The following is a 23,859-nucleotide window of genomic DNA, read 5'->3' as shown; positions in this document are numbered from 1 at the left end:
TGGTGGTGGTCTAGAAGAACCAGAGTGGACTGGCTGAAGGAGCGGGGCAGGGGGTGGGGAAGTACAGCAGTATCAGCGTGGGTCAGCATGGGGTGGGGGGTGGTCTAGTAGAACCAGTGTGGGGTGGCTAGAGGATGGGGGAGCAGGGGGCTACAGCAGTACCTGTGTGGGGTGACTGGATGGTGGGGTGGCTGGAAGACAGGGGGCAGAGAACAGCTGTACTAGCATTCGGTGGCTGGATGAGAGGGAAGTACAGCAGTACCAGTGTGGGGTGGCTGGTGCGGGGGATGGGCTAGCAATACCATCATGGGGTGACTAGAAGATGGGGGGAAGTACAGCAGTACCAGGGTGAGGTGACTGGAGGCGGGCGCGCCAACATGCACCTTTGCCTATGTACCTTTGCCTTGCACCGGCCCTGTTTGGGAGAATGAGATCCTCTAACTGTTGTTTGCTAATCATTTTTGGCACGTCCCATGCCTCCAATCCCTCTCCTGCTACAAGTTCTTCCAGTAATAAATCTTAAAAATACAACCCCAGACTGTTTCTGAAGTCAGGGTGAATGGACTGTTGCTTGGGTGACTGGTGGTCTCTGTACTGCTTTTGAAAAAACAGTTAAATTCAGCAGCCCTTCAGGGGGTAGCACAACACCAGGCTGAAATAAGCTTATTATATTTTTCTAAAGCTTCAACTCAGTTCACTGATCCTTAGTGTACAGTTTACAGACTATGAATGGCATATGACTCTTCCCGGCTTTACACTCTTCTGCCAAGCAGAAAATAAGTTTTGGAGCACAATGTGTTATATAAACACGTTTCAGTGCCTGGAGGTAACAAATGACATATAGCAGTGCCGTTAGGTTAAAATGGGAATAGGAAATGTGTTAAAAAAGTACTCCATAACAATTACATTAAAAAAACAACATCATTGAATTATGAAATTAAATCAATCTCTTCAGGTCCTGAACAGTTACGCTCTATGTCTGCAACCATCATCTTACCCTGAAGACAATTCAACATTTCAAAATCTGTGTACTTGATTCTCCCATGTCAGCAAATTGTTCAGGAAAATACTCACAGTGAGCAACAAAATTTATAATATAAGCTTACCAGCTACTGTTGATGGGCTGACAAGGATGAGTTTTACAAATCCTGTTTGAAATTTGAAAACTTATCAGTAAACCCTACTGAAGTCATATTGTTATTCAATACTAGTCAGTTATAGCAATCATTAAACAAAAGGCATAAGGCGCCGGGAACTGCCTTGATGTACATGCACCAATGGCATTGGGGGAATTGAGGGAATTCAAAAACGCTGCTGTGCCAGTTTTCCAGTGTTAATCCCTCTTGTTAATGTATTACGCCAAATTCATAAATCATTTGCAACACTTTTGGTTCTGACGGTGACTTGTGCGCCAAGATAAAATACTGACATTTATAAAAGTGGAGCTAATTAAGATCAACTTTCTGTTAGCGTATAAAGAGAAAAACTGGTGCAGACAGATTTTGCAAAAGTGTCTTGCATGCATTCTAAAAGTGGCACAGCATGTGCCAAAGTCAGGTACAAGTTCTAGACAGGTATATGAATTAGACCGGGTTCACACTGGTAAGACACGCTGAATCTTCCAAAGAACGTGACATGTGAAAAAGCCTCCACCACAGAAATCACTGCCGCTTACCAGAACACGGTGGTCCCTTATTTGGAAGATTCAGCGCTATATCATCATTGAAAAGTCCCAGATTCTTACATGGATTTTGGTTTTCACATGTTTTGGTTTTAGATTACTATACGTGCAGGGCCGGACTGACCATTGTGCCACTGGGGGTTGCCAGCCTCAGTAAAACCAGGGACAGTATGTAAAAATCTGTGTTTTTTTTACATCTGTCTCTGAAATGTCCCTTACCGACATCCTTTTGGTCTAAAAATTCCAAGATTATAGCTGCCCCACCTCTCCAGTACCTTCTCAGCCAATATAAACATGTCTGTGTATACTGTGTGATTGTATACTGTGTGTGTGTGTGTGTATACTGTGTGGCCCCATAATCTCGGATTACCTGGGGGCCCCATAATCTCCTATGGCCCGGGGGCCCCATGAGTTGTCAGTCCACCCCTGTATACGTGATCATCACTCGTGGACTCTTTTTTTTCACTTATGCCGCGTACACACGATCGAATTGTATGACGTACTTAGTCCGTTGAAACGCATTTCAACGGACAATCCGCTCGTGTGTGGGCTTCAGCGGACTTTTTCAGCGTGAAGTCCGGAGTACTAAGAAGGTCGGTTTGCACACCAATCTTCCTGTCGTACTTTGGTTTCAGCAGACAATACGTTCGTCAGTATGCTGGTCCGACGGACTAAGACTGGCGCATGCCCAGAAAGGATTTACAGGGCGGAAGCGTTCTGTCTTGTAAAACTAGTGTTCGTATTGAAGTTAGCATATTCGTCATGCTGCTAATTTTGTGATCTTTTAATATAGCACATTCGTTTCTTCTTCATAATGCAAGAAAAGTGAAGTTGCTTTGCTGCTTATATTCACACAGAGTTATCACAAATGTCTTTATTCATCCTCATCTTATGATTAATATTCCAATTCGAGAATAAAAAAATAAATAAAATAACGGACGAATTAAGCTGAAGTCTGAAAAGCGCGAATCGTCTCTAACCAAACTTCCACTAACGCAAAGTCAGCAGAAGGAGCCCAAAGGGTGCTTTGCTGTGTCTTGGACTTCCTTTTTCTAGTCCCGTCGTACGTACTGTACATCATCGCGCACGCTTTCGTCGGACTGTTTGTGTATCCGTGTGTGGCCAAGTCCGTTTGGTAGAAAGTCCGCCGGATTGTCCGCCGGATTGTATGACGGACTAAGTACGTCATACAATTCGATCGTGTGTACGCGGCATTAGTCACACTTTTTTTTATTGAGCCTGTCAATTTGAACTTCAATTTAGACTTTATTATATATTTATAGAAGTAACAGCACTTATTTATTGATCTATACTATTATTACCGTATATACTCGAGTATAAGCCGAGATTTTCAGCCTCTTTTTTGAGGCTGAAAGTGCCCCCCTCGGCTTATACTCGAGTCATCGCTGTCTGCCTGCTCGATCAGCGTGTCGAGCAGACAGACAGCGGCCATTCTATTCTAATTCAAAAGCCGCGCCTCCGGCTCCGCCTTCGCCTGTGATAGGCGGAACACTGAATTTCCCAGCAGCCTGTGTTCCGCCTATCACGGACATCCGCTCATCCTCGTACTACGGACGAGGATGAAAGGATGGCCGTGATAGGCGGAACACAGACTGCTGGGAAATTGTGTTCCGCCTATCACAGACAGGGAGGCGCGGCATTTGAACAGGAAAATGGGCGCCGACGAAGAGCGGTGATCCTGGGACGGGACCGGACGGAGGCTCGGCTCGGCTCGGCTCGGGACGGGACGGGACCGGACGGAGTCTCGGGACGGGACGGGACCGGACCGGACGGAGGCTCGGCTCGGGACAGGACGGGACCGGACGGAGGCTCGGGACCGGACGGAGGCTGGGGACACAGGTAGGCTGGACACACAAGGCCTCACACACACACACACACACACACACACACACACACACACACACACACACACACACACACACACATGGATGGACACACACACAGGGATGGACACACACACAGGGATGGATGGATGGATGGATGGACGGACACACACACAGGGATGGATGGATGGATGGATGGATGGACGGACACACACACAGGGATGGATGGATGGATGGACACACACACACACACAGGGATGGATGGATGGATGGACACACACACACACAGGGATGGATGGATGGATGGACACACACACAGGGATGGATGGATGGATGGACACACACACAGGGATGGACAGGCATATCTCACCCTCGGCTTATACACGAGTCAATAGGTTTCCCAGTTTTTTGGGGGTAAATTGGGGGCCTCGGCTTATACTCGGGTCGGCCTATACTCGAGTATATACGGTAAGTATTGATATTTCACTATCTCAATATTTCATCACGATTTGTATTTATTTGTCAATTTATTGCAGCACATTTTTCGTTTGAGTTGTAGGATATTGTGCAGCATTATATTTAACGCAGCTCCCTTTTTGTATATTTATGTTAGTGTTGTATAACATCTTGAGCCGCAGCTTCCAACTTAATTAAATAGCACAGTATTCTTCTTAACACTGTGTCTGGTATGAATCTTTAGGGCCAAGCTTGTCGGGAAGAGGCCCTTGTCCTCATCAACATTGGGACAAGGTGCTTTGGGGTGGGGGGTGCACCAACACACCCACTCCCCCATGTTGAGGGCAAATGGCCTGGTATGGTTTAGGGAGGGGCGCTCGCTCATCCCCACCCCCTTTCCTGACCTGCCGGGCTGTGTGCTCAGATAAGGGTCTGGTATGGAAAAAATGGTGTGGAGGTCACCCCCAAAATCCAGACCCTTATCCGAGCACATAGCCTGGCAGGTCAGGAAAGGGGGTGGGGACGAGTGAGCACCCCCCGAACCCTACCAGGTCGCATGTCCTCAACATGGGAGGGTGGGGGGAGGTTGCTTTGGTGCAGGGGGGGTCCTGTGCCCTCAACCCCAAAGCACCTTGTCCCCATGTTGATGAGGACAAGGGCCTCTTCCCAACAACCCTGGCCGGGGTCTGCGGGCGGGGCTTATCGGAACCTGGAAGCCCCCTTTAACAAGGGGGCCCCAGATCCCTGCCTCCATCCTATGAAAATGAGTATGGAGTAAATTGTACCCCTACCCATTCACCTAAAAAAAATGTCAAAAATAAAACACATTACACATGGTTTTAAAGTAATTTATTAAAGCATCTCGGTTGTCTTTTCTGATCTCTTCTCCCCTCTCCGGCTCTTCTGCCTCCTCCGCTGATGTCTTTTGCCTCTACCGGTTCTTCTTCCCTTGCTAATATAAGTAGGTGTGCCAATACTTATATTGGCAAGGGGCAGGGTCACCAGATGATGTCATTTGGAGGCCCCACCCCTTATGATATCACCGCCCAGCATGATAGGGTGGTGACATCATAAGGAGCGTATATAAGTAGTGGCACACCGCACACCCAGCATTAGAGCAGTAGAGAGCATCAACTCAACATCGGAAGAAGAACAGAGGGAGAAGACAGCAAAGACTCAGCAAAAGAGCGAGAAGATAGCGGAGAAGACCCAGCAAAGGCAGAAGACAGTGGACAGAGGGAGAGGGCTAGAATACATGAGCGGAGAGGACCCGGAGAGGGGAGAAGAACCGGCAGAGGCAGAAGACGTCCGCGGAGGAGGCAGAAGAGCTGGAGGGGGAGAAGAGACTGGAAGAGATGACAAACCTGCCTTAATAAATTACTTAAAAAATATGTGTAATGTGTTTTATTTTAGAATTTTTTTTAGGTAAATGGGTAGGAGTACAATGTACCCCATACTCATTCGCATAGGGTGGAGGCCTGGGGTCTGGGGCCCCCTTGTTAAAGGGGGCTTCCAGATTCCGATAAGCCCCGAACCCGCAGACTCTGTCAACCAACTCCAGGGTTGTCAGGAAGAGGCCCTTGTCCTCATCAACATGGGGACAAGGTGATTTGGGGTGGGGGGGCAGGGCCCCCCACCCCAAAGCACCCAACCCCCCATGTTGAGGGCATGCGGCCTGGTACGGTTCAGGAGGGGGCGCACTCACTCCTCTCAACCCCCTTTCCTGACCTGCAGGTCTATGTGCTTGGATAAGGGTCTAGTATGGATTTTGGGGGGGCCCCAACACCTTTTTTTGGCATGAGGCTTCCCCTGAAAATCCTTACCAGACCAAAGGGCCTGGTATGTTCTTGGAGAGGGAACTCATGCATTTTTTTTATTTGGCATGGAGTTCCCATTCAAGATCCTCAGAGCACAAGTCGCATGCCAAAGTCGGGTCAGTTAAGATGGCGATCCGACTTTGGTCCGACTTCAGTGATAATCAATGGCTGAAGTAGGATCAAAGTCGGACCAAAGTAGTGCAGGGAGCATTTTCAAAGTCAGACCGACCAGTTAATATGGCTCCCATAGGGAAACATTGATTTTCACATGTCATGAGACATGAGCTCCCAATGTCTGAGCGTTTGTTGTACCAGTGTGAACCCAGCCTTAGACACATTTTGCACCACTTTTAGAACTCAAAAAATAATTTTTTTGCAAAATCTGTCTGAGCCAGACTTTATGAATTTCAACAAAGGATTGCCATCTCTCTAAAACAATATGGCTGCTCCAAGCCCACCCTTTTATAGAAAGGTGGCTTTTATCCATTTTTACAAACTATTGCCTCTGTTCAGGACCCTGTTGTAGATTCCTTTGTTAGGTTGACCTTTAACACCTAAGTTGGCCATAAGAGCCTCTGGATCCTCATCCCTATAGGCTGAAACCTGTGCAACTGTGTTGACTTATTGGTAAGGTGAGGGCCACAGCAACCACATTTTTTTTCTATTTTTCAACGGAGGAGAACAAGAAAATGAACACTGTTAAGTGGAATTGTATTAGAACATTCGGCACTTTTGTAAGACAATCATGAATAGAATGAGTAGACAAAAAGTAGGCAAGGTAGCAACTTTGGTCCCCGATCCCTTTGATTAACTTACTAAGGGGTGCAGTAAGCACGGAGAAGCTCTATCTGCATTGTCTGTACCAGGGTTTCTCAACACCAGTCCTCAAGGCGCCCTAAGGCCGCGTACACACGCGGGGACTGTTCGCCCAACTTTGTCCGTCAAACAGTTTCGGCAAACAGTCCGCTCAAAATTAGCATGGACGGACATGGCCACACACGACGAACGAACAGTTTGCTGAAACCGTGCGCGATGACGTGAACGGCACGTACGACGGGACGAAAAATACGACGTCCTATACACTGCATTATAACTTTCGGCGTGTAAATCCTTTCTGAGCATGCGCGGAACTTAGTTTGACGAACAAGCCTACACACGAGGGGACTGTTCGCTGAAACAAAGTTTCAGCGGACAGTTTTTCGGAATTTCCAAAAAACCTTGTTCAGCGGACTGTTCGCTGAAACTGTCCGCTGAAAGCCCACACACGAGCGGACTGTTTGCCGAAACACTGTTCAGCGGACAAAGTTGGGCGAACAGTCCCCGCGTGTGTACGCGGCCTAACAGTTCATGTTTTCAGGCTTTCCATTATTTTGCACAGTTGATTTGATCAGTTTCACTGCTTTAGTAATTACCACAGCTGTTTTATCTGAGGCAAATCCTGAAAACATGACCTGTTGGGGCGCCTTGAGGACTGGAGTTGAGAAACATTGGTCTGTACTGACATGGTCCCATCAGACACCAACTATCTACAATGCAACCTCCCTTGTGAAGTAACAGGTGAGTCCACAGCTTTTATCCCCCTGATATACTGCAAGAGAATGAAGGTGGTAGCTGAGCCCCGTAGACATTCACAAGGCTCCAGGCTCCTGCCTAGGCTGCCTGATAAATGATCCAGCGCTGAATGTGAGCAATGCTAAGGAACTAGTCATGTGTTCTCTGCTAAATATGAGGATCTATGGCCTGGTCTTGGACTTTAGATGTGATTAATCCTCGGCGTTAGTCACATATTCTATATTTACACCGCTTTCTGTAACATATTCCAATCTGCACTTGATTTTTAGATATTTTGGTAAATACAGAGACAAACATACTTATTTTTTGTGTAAATGTTTCTATAACAATATCATCATCATAGAAATCCAAATGTATCTATGAAGCTTACCTCATGCGTGGCTGAAAAACATCAGTACGCCATTTCAGTGTTTGTGCACAAAATCCTCATGATAAAATCTAGCCTGTAAGTACCCAGCAATTTTCTGTGAATTTACTGGGAATGTCTGTTGCTCTAAATGGCAATTTTATTACTAAATGATCAAGCAGATGTATCCGGAAGCTGTGATAATGATTTTGCTGAATGTCAGAAACGCATTAGAAATGCTAACTTTGTGCATTCTCAACAAAAACTAAATTGTCCAAATGTGTCATCATCACATATGTAGGGATTAATGTTTATAAAATGATACCAGTCTGCTGTAGAATACCTACTGCGGTTCATTCCAGACTGAATGCAAAGGCTATTTTTGTTAGTTTGAGGCGAATAGGTTAGTGGTATGAACACCAGGTTGTGTGAAATCATGGTTCATTTGTTGCCGGAAATTAGAATTTTGAGTTTTCAGCACAAGATTGTTACCGTCTAACCAGGGCTGCATTTCCATCATAGGATTCTATATCTTTGTTCTTAGGATCACCTCTTTTACACATTTTCTTGTTTGCCTGATTAACCAGGCTAAGAATATCACAATAACTGCAAATAATACTGTATATGAGACGACTGTTCCTACGGATGGTGGAAAAAATAGATGGCCAAACATTATACAGCAGAAAGCTGCCACCTATAGGAGCGGGACTACTGTGCCTAATTAAAGATCTGTTGCAGAAAAAGAGAAGAAGAAGGGGGCGCCTCTGGGTGTAGATTTTTAAAAAGGCAATTTATTCACAGGTAAAACAAACAGATGATGCACTCACATTTTCCAAGGCATAAAAAGGCATGTAGAATACAAGGGGGGCGGTTTTTTCATCTGATTCGTCCGTCACATGGGATCCGGTCCGCAGGTGTCATGTTGTCCTCTCCTGGCGTTACCACGAGTTTGTTGTTAAAAAATGCCGGCTTGGTGGACGCAGAGGATGTGTTTCCAAAGCGAGGCTTGGTTAGCGATGACACGCGGGTCGCGGGGTTGTGACGTCACGGCGGGCGACGCGTTTCCTGAGCGTTCGGGTCGAGGTGGAGAGACTGATCACTGATTGACCTGATGAAAGAGCGTGGTCGTCTCTCCACCTCGACCCGAACGCTCAGGAAACGCGTCGCCCGCCGTGACGTCACAACCCCGCGACCCGCGTGTCACCGCTAACCAAGCCTCGCTTTGGAAACACATCCTCTGCGTCCACCAAGCCGGCATTTTTTAACAACAAACTCGTGGTAACGCCAGGAGAGGACAACATGACACCTGCGGACCGGATCCCATGTGACGGACGAATCAGATGAAAAAACCGCCCCCTTGTATTCTACATGCCTTTTTATGCCTTGGAAAATGTGAGTGCATCATCTGTTTGTTTTACCTGTGAATAAATTGCCTTTTTAAAAATCTACACCCAGAGGCGCCCCCTTCTTCTTCTCTTTTTCTGCAACAGTCTAGGAGCCTGGTTTCAGCTCCCTGTGGTGGCAGCCCTGCATTCCAAAGACCCACTCAAAGAACGAAAGACACTTTCACGGGACTTGAGAACTAAAAGTTCTCATTCATATCATCGTCCAATATAACTTTATACAGACAGCCCTCTGGAGTATATTATTTTCTGATCTTTTGCGCCTCTACTTGTCGTGTAATTAAAGATCTGGTCCTAGCCTTAGATACTAGAACATCTACATTTTTTTCCACACAGCTAAGAAAATTTTAATTTAAAAAATGATTGGCTGGGGGAGATTTATCAAAACTGGAGCGTGCAATGCCAGGTGCATCTTTGCACAGAAACCAAAATGTGTAGTCTTGGACTTTCTGTGGACATATATATGAAAAAAAACTGAGTATCATTGAGCCCAGGTTCACACTAGTGCGAACACAGACATTGCATGTGATTCGCACCCACACTGCGGTGCCGATCGCATGCCACTTCTGTGCAATGCGAGTTCTGCCATACAGTTTGTATGGCTGAACTCACATTGGATTAGCAGGAAAATAGTACAGGGACTTTTTTTCCACGCACTGGAAGCGGATCGCATGGGTGTTCTCACTGTGATCTGTGAACCAATCTGGGGGTGTCGCAAACATTATATTGACGCCCGCAGCAGTTTGCAGAGGGCAGTGTGAACACTTTTACTTCATTACATTAACCACATCCCCCCGCCATATATCAATATGATGGCCACAAATTGGTTTCATTATCCTGACTAGACATCATATGATGTCCAGCAGGATAAGCCACTCGTGCGGCGATCAGTGGTGTGGTGTGCCAGATCTCAGTAAAGAGCCTAAGACGTAGGCTCTTTACCATGTGTTCAGTTGTGTCCAATCACAGCTGATCACATCGTAAACAGGAAGTGCCATTTATTGGCTTTTCCTCTATTCAGCCGATCGGCTGCTCTCCTGACGGGGGGGGGGGTCAGCGCATTGATTATCAGTGCAGACCCACCAAGGGTGCCCACTAGAGCCCATCAGGGATGCCCACCCGTGCCCACCAGTGATGACCACCAGGGATGCCCACCCATGACAACCCAGGATGCAATCCAGTGCCTATTAGTGGTGCCAATCAGTGCCCATCAGTAATGCCTGCCTCCTCATCAGTGCTGCCTATCAGTGCTATCTATCAGTACCCATCAGTGCCACCCATCAGTGTCCATCAGTGCCTCCTATCAGTGCCCATCAGTGCTGCCTATCAGTGCCCATCGGTGTCACTTATAAGTGCCCATCAGTGTCGCTTATCAGTGCCACCTATGGGTGCCCATCAGTGCCACAAATCAATGCCCCTCAGTGCTGCATATCAGTGCCACCTATCAGTGTCCATCAGTGCTGCATATTAGTACTTCATCATCAGTGCCACCTCATCAGTGCTCATCAGTGCTGCCTTATCAGTGCCCGTGGGGGAAAGTGCCCTGTATTGAAGTGTATAAAAACACAAACAAGACATGCTAAAATACTCTCTACTCAGAGGTTCACAAAATGTATAGATTCCAAACATAGTTCACTTGTGGACTCAGAACATTTTGGAAAATCTTCAGGAACACATGAAAGAATCAATACATTGGAACCCACACTTCATCTGTGTAGACAGGTATCAAATGGTGTCGTAGGCTGGAATTTACAACATTAAGGTGTTCCCCACGAAGGTGCCTCTGAACAAATCAAGATGGAGCCACTTCCTCTAAAGTAAAGATATCCACAGATGGCCAAAAAATCTTGTGCATCCAGTCTTCACAAAGGGGACCAGACACCCCAAACATGTAAGTGTCACAACACAAGAGGATCACCAGTATACAAGATGGTAATCAAAACTTCAAATTCAAGTGGCGGCAAGGGCTTCAAGTCCAAACTTATCAATAACGAAAGATTTCAAAGTCCTGCACAGTGGGCATCATTCCAGCATATAGAAGTTGATTGGCTTCCATACACAGCTCTACCAAGTGCTCCATTTTTAGCGAATCTCCTCTCATGTGTATATGAAGTTCAGACTTTTTTTCTTTATATTGAATACAGTATGGAATGGTTAAAATCCCGGTCAGGTGTCTTTTTTCTTTTTCTCTTTGCCTTCTGAGAGATTTTTCTTCACTTTCTATCCCAGACATACAGCGCTTGTAAAACAGAGGGGATATCCTTTCTTAGACAGTAGGAATGAGCTTAAAATTAGGTCTGAACACAAGATTGGACCAAACCCTGGCTGTTCGGTTGTTCAGATGAACACCCAAACATTTACCCCATTCAGTAGGAGCCAAACATTATGTATAACAGCAGTAATACCATTATTATAATGTTTAAAATCAAAAATAAAATTGCGATATTATGGTGAACATCTTCAGTTGTTAAGTATCTGTGCATTTCCGGTGCTTTATAGCCATTTGACACTGGTGTGAGATCACCTTAGGCAGAACTGACTGCTAGTCTCAGGAGATTTGATAAAGGGGCCTGCCTGTCATTAGATGTAAAACACTGATAGTTGAGAAACTTTTTAAACATATCAGCATGGATGTTGCACCACTTCACTTAAAATCTCTCTAAACCGAGCTGATAATATCCCCCCCTGCCCGTGCTCCCCCTTCATGACTTTTCCATCAAGGTAAATAATGCAACAATCAATCCCTGCCCTCACACCAGAGTACGAGGTGTAATCCTAGACTCTGACCTGTCCTTTTATCCTCAAATCTAATTGTTGTCAAAAGCTTGTAGACTTCACCCCCGTAACATCTCTAAAAGTCACCCCTTTTTAACTAATGAAAACACCAAGCTACTCATTAATTTCCTTGTTATCTCTTGCCTTGACTATTGCAACTACCTTCTCATAGGCCTACCACTCTATAGGCTATATTCTCTTCAGTCTATTATAAATGCTGCTGCCAGACTCATCTACTTTAGCAACCACCCAGTGTCTGCCACCCCTCTCTGCCAATCCCTACACTGGCTTCGCCCAGTGAATTAAATTCAAAATACTAACAACAATATACAAAGCCACAACTCTGCACCAAACTAGATTACCAATCTTGTCTCCAAATGTCACCCAAACTGTCCTCCCCGTTCCTCTCAAGACCTCTTTCTATTAAGCTTGCTTGTATCCTCCAGGATTCCTCCAGAGCCACTCCCATTGTCTGGAACTCGATTCCTCAATCTATCCAGCTATCTCTTACTCTGGTTGCCTTTAGGTGATCCCTGAAACCTCATCTCTTCATGGAAGTCTATCATGCCTCAGACTAATCTTTTATTACTTCCATAAGGTAATCCCCCACAGTTACAACCTTATGTACCACTTGCCGCACCCTATTAGATTGTAAGCCCTTATGAGCTGGGCCCTCTTCACCCCCTTGTATTTTATTGCATTGTAACTGCACTGTCTCCCTTTTATATTGCGCTGCGTAACATGTTGGCGCTATACCAATCCTGTAAATAATAATAATATTATTATTATTAATAATAATAATAATAATAATAATAATAATAATAATGTGCATCCATGGAGTGCTGGCCTTTCTTTTGGCACCACCATTATCTATGCATCCAAATTACAAATATGGCTTCTGAGATAGATTCTTGAGATTCTGAGATTCAGTTCTTGTTTTAGGCACTTTTGCAGCTATTGATATAAGGAATGATCCAGATATATGATTTTCTGGTGCTAACCCTGCGATTCCCATTGTGGGATTTTGATGCTCCCTTATCTGCCCCTTTTATCTGAACAACAGGATTTTAACATATCTACTTATCATCTATATGATGGCCAATATATGCCTTACAGCTCCTGAAGAAGCAATATAGCAAAACAAGTAGAGCCCGACAGGAATTTATATAGCTACATATGACTTTAGATGCACATTATTGTTTCTATCATTGATAATTTTATGTCTTTATTCACAAAAGTCAACATTGTTTACTCCTTTTTATATTTGGATATTAATAAAATAGTTCTATGATAAATACATTTCTTGTCTATACGTGTGGCACCATGAAAATCTTCCTTTCCCCTTTCTCTTAAATGTCTTTCTACAGTATCTACTCTCTTTTCTCCTTTTGGAGAGGCTTCAATTTAATACATGAACCTTTTAGGGAACACTGCCTGAAAGATGTATTACTAACTATAATTTTCATAGTTAACTTTGCACTAAACATCTTATAGTGCTTCAACAAAAACTAGAAGACCTGAATTGGATACCCAGAGCTGCCTAAGGTATCCTTGGGTGGGACGGGCATACCACTCCACTCACACCTCGTTCTCTAAAAGGGTGTGTGTTTTGGTGCATGGCTCAGTTAACTTGCAGGAATATGATGCTAATATTGACGCTGAAGGACGTTTTGTTTTTCTGCAATGTCGTATTGGGTCTTTACAGTATATTTTGGCCTGCATATATATACTCCTACCTTTCATTGTGATGGTACTCTGAATCCTACTTTCCTATTTGGAGAGGAGGCCGGACCTACCGTTACTGATAGTTGGGGACTTTAACTGCTGGTTGAAGCCTTATGTAGATAAACAACCGGCTCAAAGAGCTCCTACCTCCTTGAGGGGAACCCCTTTACTACGGTTACTAAATGAAGTGGGATGGGCTGACATCTGGAGACATAAAAACCCTCTGCCTAAACAATTTTCATGTTTTTTCAAGACTTATGGTAATTTGTCCACAATTAATTTAGCAGTGGGCAACTCGGCCATGTTCCCATCTGTCTCTATCGCATATGGTGATACACCTTATAGTGTCCCCATTCTCTAAATTGTCCAGAGTACCCGGGAAATATAATGCCTTTTAGTTGAAATTATTTTCCTCTCATGAGGAGACGGCATGCATGAGTTCTTTACCAACCAAAACTCTGCTGATTCCACCAGACCTGAATTGAAGAAATGACAAACAGTACTATTCACAGACTTTAGGATGACAAAGGTTAAGTGATGCTTAATAATACACAGCAGGTAGGGCATTCACCTAAAGTCCTGTCCTGCAGATATGGCAAGTAACCATAAGTCTTTTATCTTTTTAGAAAAGCTTAATGAGCAGCTACTCCTCTCTAGCCAGTGCATAGCTTCATGTTGTTCCTGTCACTCTGTTCCTTATATAAAGGGCAACTATTCTTATCTTTGCTCTGCTAAAAATAGTTTGCATTACATCTCTTTTATACTGGACTCTGCACATCATTATGTATATTGGCTTTAAAGCTGAACCTCAACTACCATAAAAAATACAATTTAATGCAGTATTTATCCATTTTAAATCAATGTATGTATATATTTGTTAATGCATCTAGTGTAAATAACTCAATCTGTCTCAGTATCAGACAAATTAAATCATCTGTACAGTAGACTGGGGGAAGAAGAGTCAGTACTCTGCGCCAGCCAGTCTCTGCTTAATGCATGTTGGCTGAAAAAGAACATGCTGGGGAGGAAAATGACCAAGCTGCACTGCCTGAGTACAATAGAGAAAAATAAGATCACCAACCTTGCTGTGCTGCCTGTAAAGACTTTATACATATTAGGACTGGCTGAACAAAGTTGCAAACCTTTTGAAAGGTGTATTTTTATGTATACCTAGAGTACAGTCAGTGTTACAAGCAGTCACAAACACTTATAGAAAAACATAATTGATCAGCTATAAAGAAAAATATTTTTTTTTAAAAGTAAAACAACAGTGTTGGAGCCGGTTAAAATGCAGTTTTTTTTTTTTTTATTGTATTCAAACTTATTGTGAAATTGTCAATAGATTCAGGAATAATATTAATTATATTATTCCACCCACAAATGGAACTTCCGCTTTTCGGAATCCCCCTCCCCCCCTCTGGTGTCACAATTGGCATCTTTCAGGGTGGAGGGGGGAGCAGATACCTGTCTAATACAGGTATTTTGCTCCCACTTCCAGGCATAGATACCCAAGCCACTCGTGGGTATCTATGCCCCTTCCCGCCCCCTCCCCCACTGTATTCTGGGAAAACAGCAGGGACCAGTGGGATAGCGCATGCGCAGTAGGGAAGTAGGAAGTGAAGCCGCAAGGCTTCACTTCCTGATTCCCTTACCGAGGATGGCGTCGGCAGCACCCGACAGCCGAGGGACAGACATCGCGGGTGCCCTGGACAGGTAAGTGAAGTATTTGTAGCTGCTGACTAAAAAAGAAAAAAAAAAACTATGGAACTTTAATATGTAGGGCTAAAATAATCCTGACTTAAAATATATTATTTAAAAAAACTATAAAGATTGTGTTGCTATCTGCCTTACTAGCTATTAAAAATATAACACCCTTACCAAGCTATCACTGTATGATTCAGCTTTGGCAATTGCTTCTTCTACTGCTTCTTCTGCCACACGTAAGGCCACTGAAAGGGTGTCCATCATGCTGTGCCCTAGAAACAAAAATGCACATTTATTAAAGATGGGTATGGTTGTTAATGCAAATTTTAAAATTCAGATACTATTTTGGGATAAAAGTATGCAGACATTCCTCCAAATTACTGAGTCCAGGAGTTTCTTACTAAATGGTAATGCTATGCAAATGGTAGCTTACAAAGACATTTTAGACAATTTTGCATTCCAATCTTGTTGCGAGGATTTGGGGAAAGCATTTTTTCTGTCTCAACAGGACTGTGCCCCTGTGCACAAAGCCAGGTCCATAAAGGCATAGTTTGACAAGGTCTAGTCTGGAGGAACATGAGTGGCCAGCACAAAGCCTTGACCTCAACTGTGCTGAACACCTTTGGGGGAATTGGCACACCCATAGCAAGCCCAATCTTCTTATTTAAGAGCTGTATCTAAACTAACCAATTCTCTTTTGGTATTTCCAGAAAAGGTTGTTAAAGCTACAAAGCAGAGGAGGCTGATAACGCCATACAACAGCCCACAATTTTAACCTGTTGCTGTCTGCATAACACATACTGCATGGACGACGGAAAAAGGCAGCCAATGTTTCTGTACTGAGAGTGTGCTCACTTAGCACTCCCAGCATAAAGATCAAGCTGTCAAAGACACCCCTTGGTCCCCACTGATGATTGGTTTTCGGCAGGTCCAGCTCCCGATCGTGTGACCACTGTGACATCCAATCATAATGGTCACGATCCTTCCTGCCCCCCATCCGTTGCTTGACATATTTGCACTACATTGCATTAAGTAGAGGCATACTTGTTTAACTGAAACCCCATGTTTTAGGTCCCCATGAACCATTATTGTTAACCACTTGCCGACCGCCTTACGGCAATATACGTCAGCAGAATGGCACGGGGAGGCAGAGTACCATATGGGTACGTTACTTCCACCCCCACGGGGGGCCCCCTGATGCCAAAGCGGTCAGCATCTTTGAAGGAGCGATCCGTCCTGAGGGGGAGGCCACTGATTCATGGCCTCTCCCTCACGATTGCTCCTGGCGAATAGGAAGCTTCTTCTGCTTATGAAACTGTAAACAGAAGCAGAGTAAGTAATGTCATCTCTCCTAGTGGAGCCTTTTCTTTCCGGCTCCCCAGGAGAGAAGACATCACTGTGAGTTTGCACCAACAGCACACTAACACCAATACACATAGGCACACAAATCACCCCCCATTCACCCCCAATCACCCCCCCCTGCACCCCCTGTCACAGTGACACCAATAGCCGTTTTCATTTTTTTACTGATCACTGCATTGGTGTCATTTTGTGACTGTTATAAGTGTTAGGACAATTAGTGGTAGGCCCCTTTAGGTCTAGGGTACCCCCCTAACAAATGTTTAACCCCTTGATTGCCCCCCAGTTAACCCTTTCACCCCCTGTCACCAGTGTCACTAATCAATCACTTTTCTGATCGCTGTATTGGTGTAACGGGTGAAGATTGAAAAGCTCTCTGACAGGGCCACAGGCTATACACACCCGTCAAGAACGCGGTGAAGTACAACACGTACGACGCGACTAAAAAAAGGAAGTTTAATAGCCAGTAGCCAATAGCTTCCATCTCGTAGTTGAATCTGAGCATGCGTGAGATTTTGCATTACGGAATTGCATACACACGATTTTCGGATAGGAACTTTTTCCGACCGAAAAATTGTGAACATGCTCTCAATCTTTTTCTGGCTGAAATTTCGACCAGCAAAAGTCCGCTTGGAGCATACACACGATCGCATTTTCCGACCAAAAGCTCTCATCTGTCTTTTGCTGGCCGATTTTACGCGGCATAAGACAAAGTCACCACTGGAAGCAGTAGGAAAACCCCAACATTTCAGTGACTCCCTCAACAGTTTTTGCTACACTATATTACTCAGAGCACGGTAACACAAAACTGAACCTTACCTTGTGTTTGTCTGTAGAATGTGGAGTCACTTCCACACACGCTTCCTTCATTTTCTAAACTTTCATCAATAAAGCTTCCTTCTGTTGATTGAGCAGAACAGGTGATGTTAAGGTACAGAACTGCACAGTAATTCTATTAATAGCAGGAGTTAAAAGTAAAAAGGTTTTTAGTTGTAAAATGTTCCAAACTGAGTCATGACATCAATGTCCTAGCAGGTGGTCTATTAACTAAAATAAAAGATATTTGATAATGATTTAAACTTTGCAGAGCAGTCTGCTGGTGTACTACCAATTATGAAGAACACCTATGTGCTTGGGCAGCAGATAGCAGTCGTTCCCTGACTGTTTTGAACTACTTCTGGGGTTTGTAATGCTAAACCTATTCACTGGTATAATAAAATGTTACCTTAGTGAATAATTTAATACATATGCAACAGAATCAAAAGATATTTTTTTGTTTGCAGATGGCTGGTAGAAAACACAGTATTCTCTATGTTGAGTGAAGTTTCTGTAACAATATAACCCTTCTGACTCACCTGCCTAGAACCAGTACACAGCACACAAGACATGGAATATCTGCTTCAACAACATAGGGTACTTTAGGTGCTATTTCTAGATTCCAGAGTCCCAGCATGCACCTGTAAAACTTCAAAAATGCACCAAAAATGAGCTGCGTGTCTTTAATGTAGGGTGGACAGACATCCCTGGTTTCCGGGGACAGTCCCCGGATTGAGGACACTGTCTCCGAACCAAGTCTGTCCCCGGTTTTGTCCCCAGATTGCATTTGAACAGGGGATGGGGCAATTTCAAAGACAGGCAGTGCAGAATAAAAAAAAAAAATCAGAATTACACCTCCCCCACTCTGCGTCTCCTACTAGCTTAGGGAGTGTATTTTTTTCCATTATCTGTGCCACTTTCTGATGATCATGTGCTGGTCAGAGCAGAGAGAATATTTCTTCAGTTTCGGGTGCATGCCCATTCTGCTCCTGCTCACATGTTCTTCTGCCTTGGCTCAAGTTCTGGCCAGCCTCCTGCCCATCTCCTTGCCTTCCCTGGCTGAGTGATCGTCCTCTGTTCCCCACCCAGTAGTAGTCGGGGCCGGAGAGTAAGACTTGACAGGCTGTGAGGCAGGCGGCAGTGGTGATGGGCAGAGAGTCGCTAATTGCCGCCATTACTAGTGGAAAAAAAAACATGTATCCGGATTTCATTTAAAAAATCTGGTCACCTTTCTTTAATGCATTTTGGAAATCGCTGGTATGTGAATTTTTGATGAATTTTTGAAATAGGGTGCCAAAGATGTGGCATGCAGGACTTTTGAAAATGTATTAGATTTAAAGAGAATTATTTTTATTGCCTTTTTTGTGCACTTTGTTGTTTGAGTGTTTCTTAGCAGCAAAAGCGCAACAATGTGAAAGGGGCCTTAACCACTTGCTTACTGAGAACTTAAACCCCCCTCCTGCCCAGACCAATTTTCAGCTTTCAGCGCTGTCACACTTTGAATGACAATTGCGCGCTCATACGACACTGTACCGAAATGAAATTTTTTGCATTTTTTTTCACACAAATAGAACTTTCTTTTGGTGGTATTTAATCACCATTTGGGTTTTCATTTTTTCGGCTAAACAAACAAACAAAAAAAGACAGAAAGTTTCATAGTTTGTTATAAAATTTTGCAAACGGGTAATTTTTCTCGTTCATTGATATTTGCTGGTGAGGCTGCACTGATGGGCACTTATGGGCTGCACTGATGGGCACTTATGGGCTGCACTGATGGGCAAGGTGACACTGATAGGCACAGATAAGGCGACACTGATAGCCACATATAAGGTGACATTGATAGGCACAGATACGATTTCACCGATAGGCACTGATGGGTGGCACTGATGGGTTGCACTGATGAGTGGCACTGATGGGTGGCATTGATGGGTGGCACTGACAGATGGCACTGATGGGCAATGATAGGTGGAACTGATGGGCACTGGCAGGTGGCACTGATGGGCACTGGTAGGTGGCACTGGTAGGTGGTATTGATAGGCTACACTAGTAACGATGTACTGATTAATTTATAGGCGGCACAGTGGGAGCTGCTAGGCGCCACTGTGGGCATTGATGGTTGTCACTGTGAGCACTAATAGATGGCACTGTGAGGTGGAACTGATAGGTGGCACTGTGAGGTGACACTGTGGGCACTGATGGGTGGTACCGTGGGCACTGGTAGGTGGCGCTGGTGGGCACCGGTAGGTGGCACTGGTGGGCACTGCTAGGTACCTTCAAGATCGGGACCTATATTCCTCTCACAGCCGCAGGTGATCGGCTTTTTTCCTCCTCATGCTATCAGCGTGAGGAGGAAAAATAGCTGATTACCGGCTCTGTTTACATCACATGATCAGCTGTCATTGGCTGACAACTGACCCCATGGTAAGGAGTCGGGATCGACCCCTTACTCCAATCTGTGATCAGGTGAGTCTCATAGACTCACTGATCACAGAGCGCGCCACGTGTGCCCTGCAGTGGGCGCGCAGGCCGATCGAGCACGGGAGGACATCCAGGGACGCCCTCCCGGCAAATGAAGTCCACGCTGTAGCCTTCTTTCGGGTATTAACCATGTATGGTATGATGAAGCTGGAGTGTGACCACAGCCACTCACAATTCATCCAGGAGCTCCAGAGGACCAGTCACTGCACTGGAGAAAGCTACTGGAGCAAGGAATAAGGTAAAGCTGGGTACACATGGATCAAAATTTGCTCGGTTCAGCGGGGGCCAACTAAATTTTAATCTATGCGTGGCCTTGCCTGTTAGAAGCCACCCCATCAGATCAGCTTCTGTAGAATGGGACTGCTGGAAAAACTTGTTTGATCAGCTAATAAGCTGCAGCGCTGATCAGTATATTCTGACAGAGAAGAGTCCCCACTGTCAGAATACTTCTCGGTACAGGGGATTTATGCATCCACCTCTTATGTGGATGGATGAATCTGTTAGGCTGTTTACACACTGCAGCACAGAGTGGCTCACAGCAGGGGCCCGGTGCGTCCCTGTCCATCGTTTCAGGTCTCATTTTGGTCTTGATTGATTGAAAATGGATGGACATTGCTGGACACATTTTTTTTTTTTTTTTTAATAAAAGAATTAAAGAATTGTCAAAAACTGTTTGCTGTCGTTTTTACTTTTTTGACACTTTTTTGGTGAATGGATAGGGGTACAATGTACCCCATACTCATTCACATAGGTGAGCATTTTTCTTTTAAATTTTGGCGCAGGGTTCCCCTTAACCACTTCAATACACTGTATTATATAAACTACACTGCCTACATTGACTGAATATAGAGTCTACACTGAACCTATAGGCTACACTGAATGCAATATATATATATATATATATATATATATATATATATATATATATATATATATATATATATATATATATACACTGCACATCTAATACACTGTGCCTGCACTGACTTGAATATAGAGTCAACACTTAATATCTAGTCCACGCAAAATGTATATATATATATATATAAACACCAGACTGTACATTCATATATCAAGTACACTGCCACTAACTAACCTACCTGCCTAATCAAGCTCAAACTATCTCTGTCCACACTTTATACAGAACCGCTATGTAAGCAGCCTTATATAGTGTGGGGCATGGACTTAGCCCCCCTGAGTCATGATTGCCCAAAGGCACCCTGCCTTTGGCCAATTATGGCTCTCTCAGAAGAGCGCACTGTTATTGGCCAATTGGCCGATCTCGCGGTGCATTATGGGGTGTTCTGCGGTGTTAAAATTTCCCATATGTTTGGTTTGTGTCAGAACAAATGAACACCGGGCTCATCCCTAAAGAGCACTGAAAAACTTCAATCAAGTTTTGTAATGCCTTGAGAACCTATATCTGACATGATACAGTATCTTATCCTATTTTTTTTATTTTCTGAAGTGGAGGTTTACAATTAAAAAGAAAATTATTATTTTATTTTTTATTTTTTCAAATGGCCTCCTTTCTCCTACTGCCAATCCCCTGGCACCTACCTCCCGTTTTTGGGTTTCTCTTTAGCTTGTTGGCTGCTGCAGGAGGATGCAGGAGACAACCACGCATGTGTGCCCCCAGCTGGTGCTGGATGCAATCATAGACACATGCAGTGCTGGCAATCCATGCCCATGCTCCCTCCTCCCAGTAATTTGGCTGAGAGTGGCAGAAGTCAATTGCTCTGCTGCCCTGCTGTACCTGCCTGCAGAACCTGAAAGATAAGGATAGCAGCACAGATTGGAGAACCCAGTGGCAGTGAAGCAGGACAGCAGGTAAGTGCTTGCACACAGGAAGGACAGGACAAGGGGTACTATACTTTTTTATCCTAGTGCAGTGAATGCATTAAAATGTTTATTTTATTTGTAAAAACTGAATTTTGCCCTCTGGCATCAGTCTCCCGATTGGTACATAACTTTAGCTGCCTATGTCACTGGATCTAGTGACCATTCTGATTTAATTTAAGTTTGATTTGCTTAGTTTTGTAAAAGGTTAACTGACACAGCTGTAATATGTCACAAAAGGGATGCTAGTTAGGGAGAACAGATTTAAGCTGTTATATAGATAGACTGTTTTATATAAAATTTGTGCAAATGTCCTCACCTAAAATTTCAGCACTTGCTCCACTTTCGAGCCTATGCTTTCTGTACAAATTCTTCAGAACTTTGGCACTGCCGAAACGTTTGAAGCGACTTTTCACATTGTTGTAATACCATTCCAATGACTGGGTTCTCAAGAGCCTAAAATAAAAATAGAAACATGAATAAGTATATTAGATCTTTTTCTTGGATAAGGACATACATTTGTACACTATACACACAGCTCTATTCATTATAATAAGAATTATACCCTATTTAGACTACTCTTATGCCAGTACACACTAAGACCCCTTTCACACTGGGGCTGTGGGTCCGTTACGATATCATTATTCTCCAAAAATAATCCATAGAAATCCATTACTTAATTGTTATGTAAACTATTTTTCATTAAATTGTTTCCTGCTGTGTTTTTCTGCCTCCTTGAAAGGACCTTCACAAGCTCCTAAACCTCTCCTTTTCTTTCCTCACTTCTGTCTGTTTGGAACAAGCAGTGCATGTTAGTTAATGGGAATGGGTTAATACCGTGCTAATGTGAGTGAATTCTAAATTAAATTAAAGGATTGGATTAAAAAGCTGCAGCTCAAATGTGAGATATACACAAAATACAACATAAACAAAAATAAAAACGCTCTAATTATACATTAAATAAATTCAATTAATTGATGCCAAGTCCATGGGGTTGTGGGTACAAATAACGTCCGACCACCCAATAGTGGTGAAGTGAAAATCCCTCTGTAATTGGAACAACAACACCACAGTGATTCACACCAACTTTGTGTTCACTGCCACCTTGAGAAAAACTTGCTTACCAGATGGCAAGCAATACAGGCTTGTGGTTTTATCCCAGCAAATGCCTTGTATGCTCAGATGTCTGCATAGATAGGAACCGACCAGGGAAAGGAGACCTCTGACCCAGGGACTTGCACCCATGTATTCAATCACTGGAGTGAACCGATATTCCATTCAGCAGACATACTCCAAAAAGAAAATCTCGCCATAGTGTAAGATTGCTAGGGCTTTTATTTGAGAAAAAAAGTATTGCACTTACAGCAAAGTTGATAAAAACTTGCATAAAATGAAGAGCCGGCCAGCTAACATCGATCACCTGTCCTTCCGGGATAGAAACAACGTGGTGACTTCAACACGTCCCTTCTCCCTGCATGTTAATTGCAATCATGTGCACTGCTCTATAAACAATACAAATCCTATAGTCCCTAGTCCACCTTGTGGATGATGGAGAGAGGGTGGCTACATTCATACATACAGTTCCTGGTCTACCTGGTGCGTGAACCAGAGAGCGTGGCTATTTTCCTACATACAGTGGGGCCATGGAGAAGGAACGTAGCCACCCTCTAACAGGAAGTCTGATCACACCAGCAATCAAAAAAAGGAATTTGGTGATTTGGAGAAGGCTTAGAGCAATAGGAGGTACTTTTTTTAATTGAAAATACACACTTGAATATATTTTTTTTAAAACAGAGTTTAGGGTCACTTTAATATAACTCTGTCTTTATATGTCTTTAAAATACAAAAAAAAGCAAAAAGCAAACTTTGCTGCAAAGTAAGCAATAAATATGTTTTCTGCTATGTTGCCCACGTTGCCAATTTCTACTGTGATGTAGAGAGATGATTGCTGAAGGGTATTCATCATCTGTCTGCACCCTGTAGTTTCTTCTGTCATGCTCTACTACACTACTGTGCCTTGCAGTGAAATGGGGTTGCAGGTAAA

General features: G+C 43.9%; 1 protein-coding gene across 5 annotated transcripts in view; it reads right to left on the bottom strand.

The window, feature by feature from the left end:
* Positions 1–23,859, bottom strand: part of MYRIP (myosin VIIA and Rab interacting protein) — a 689,287-nt gene that overhangs the window by 176,154 nt on the left and 489,274 nt on the right. For all 5 annotated transcript variants that reach the window (XM_077491541.1, XM_077491539.1, XM_077491540.1 and 2 more), the window contains exons 4-6: positions 22,135–22,271; positions 17,502–17,582; positions 15,498–15,595 (exon numbers count right to left, since the gene is read on the bottom strand). In XM_077491541.1, the coding sequence (XP_077347667.1) occupies positions 15,498–15,595; positions 17,502–17,582; positions 22,135–22,271 (316 nt within the window). The remainder of the gene's footprint in view (positions 1–15,497; positions 15,596–17,501; positions 17,583–22,134; positions 22,272–23,859) is intronic.

This window comes from Lithobates pipiens, unplaced genomic scaffold (genome assembly GCF_037356315.1).
Source record: "Lithobates pipiens isolate NorthernLeopardFrog02 unplaced genomic scaffold, aLitPip1_a1.2 Scaffold_19, whole genome shotgun sequence".
NCBI classification, from domain to species: domain Eukaryota; kingdom Metazoa; phylum Chordata; class Amphibia; order Anura; family Ranidae; genus Lithobates; species Lithobates pipiens.
Note: the sequence above shows the minus strand (reverse complement) of the source record. Positions and strands in the feature narration are given on the sequence as shown.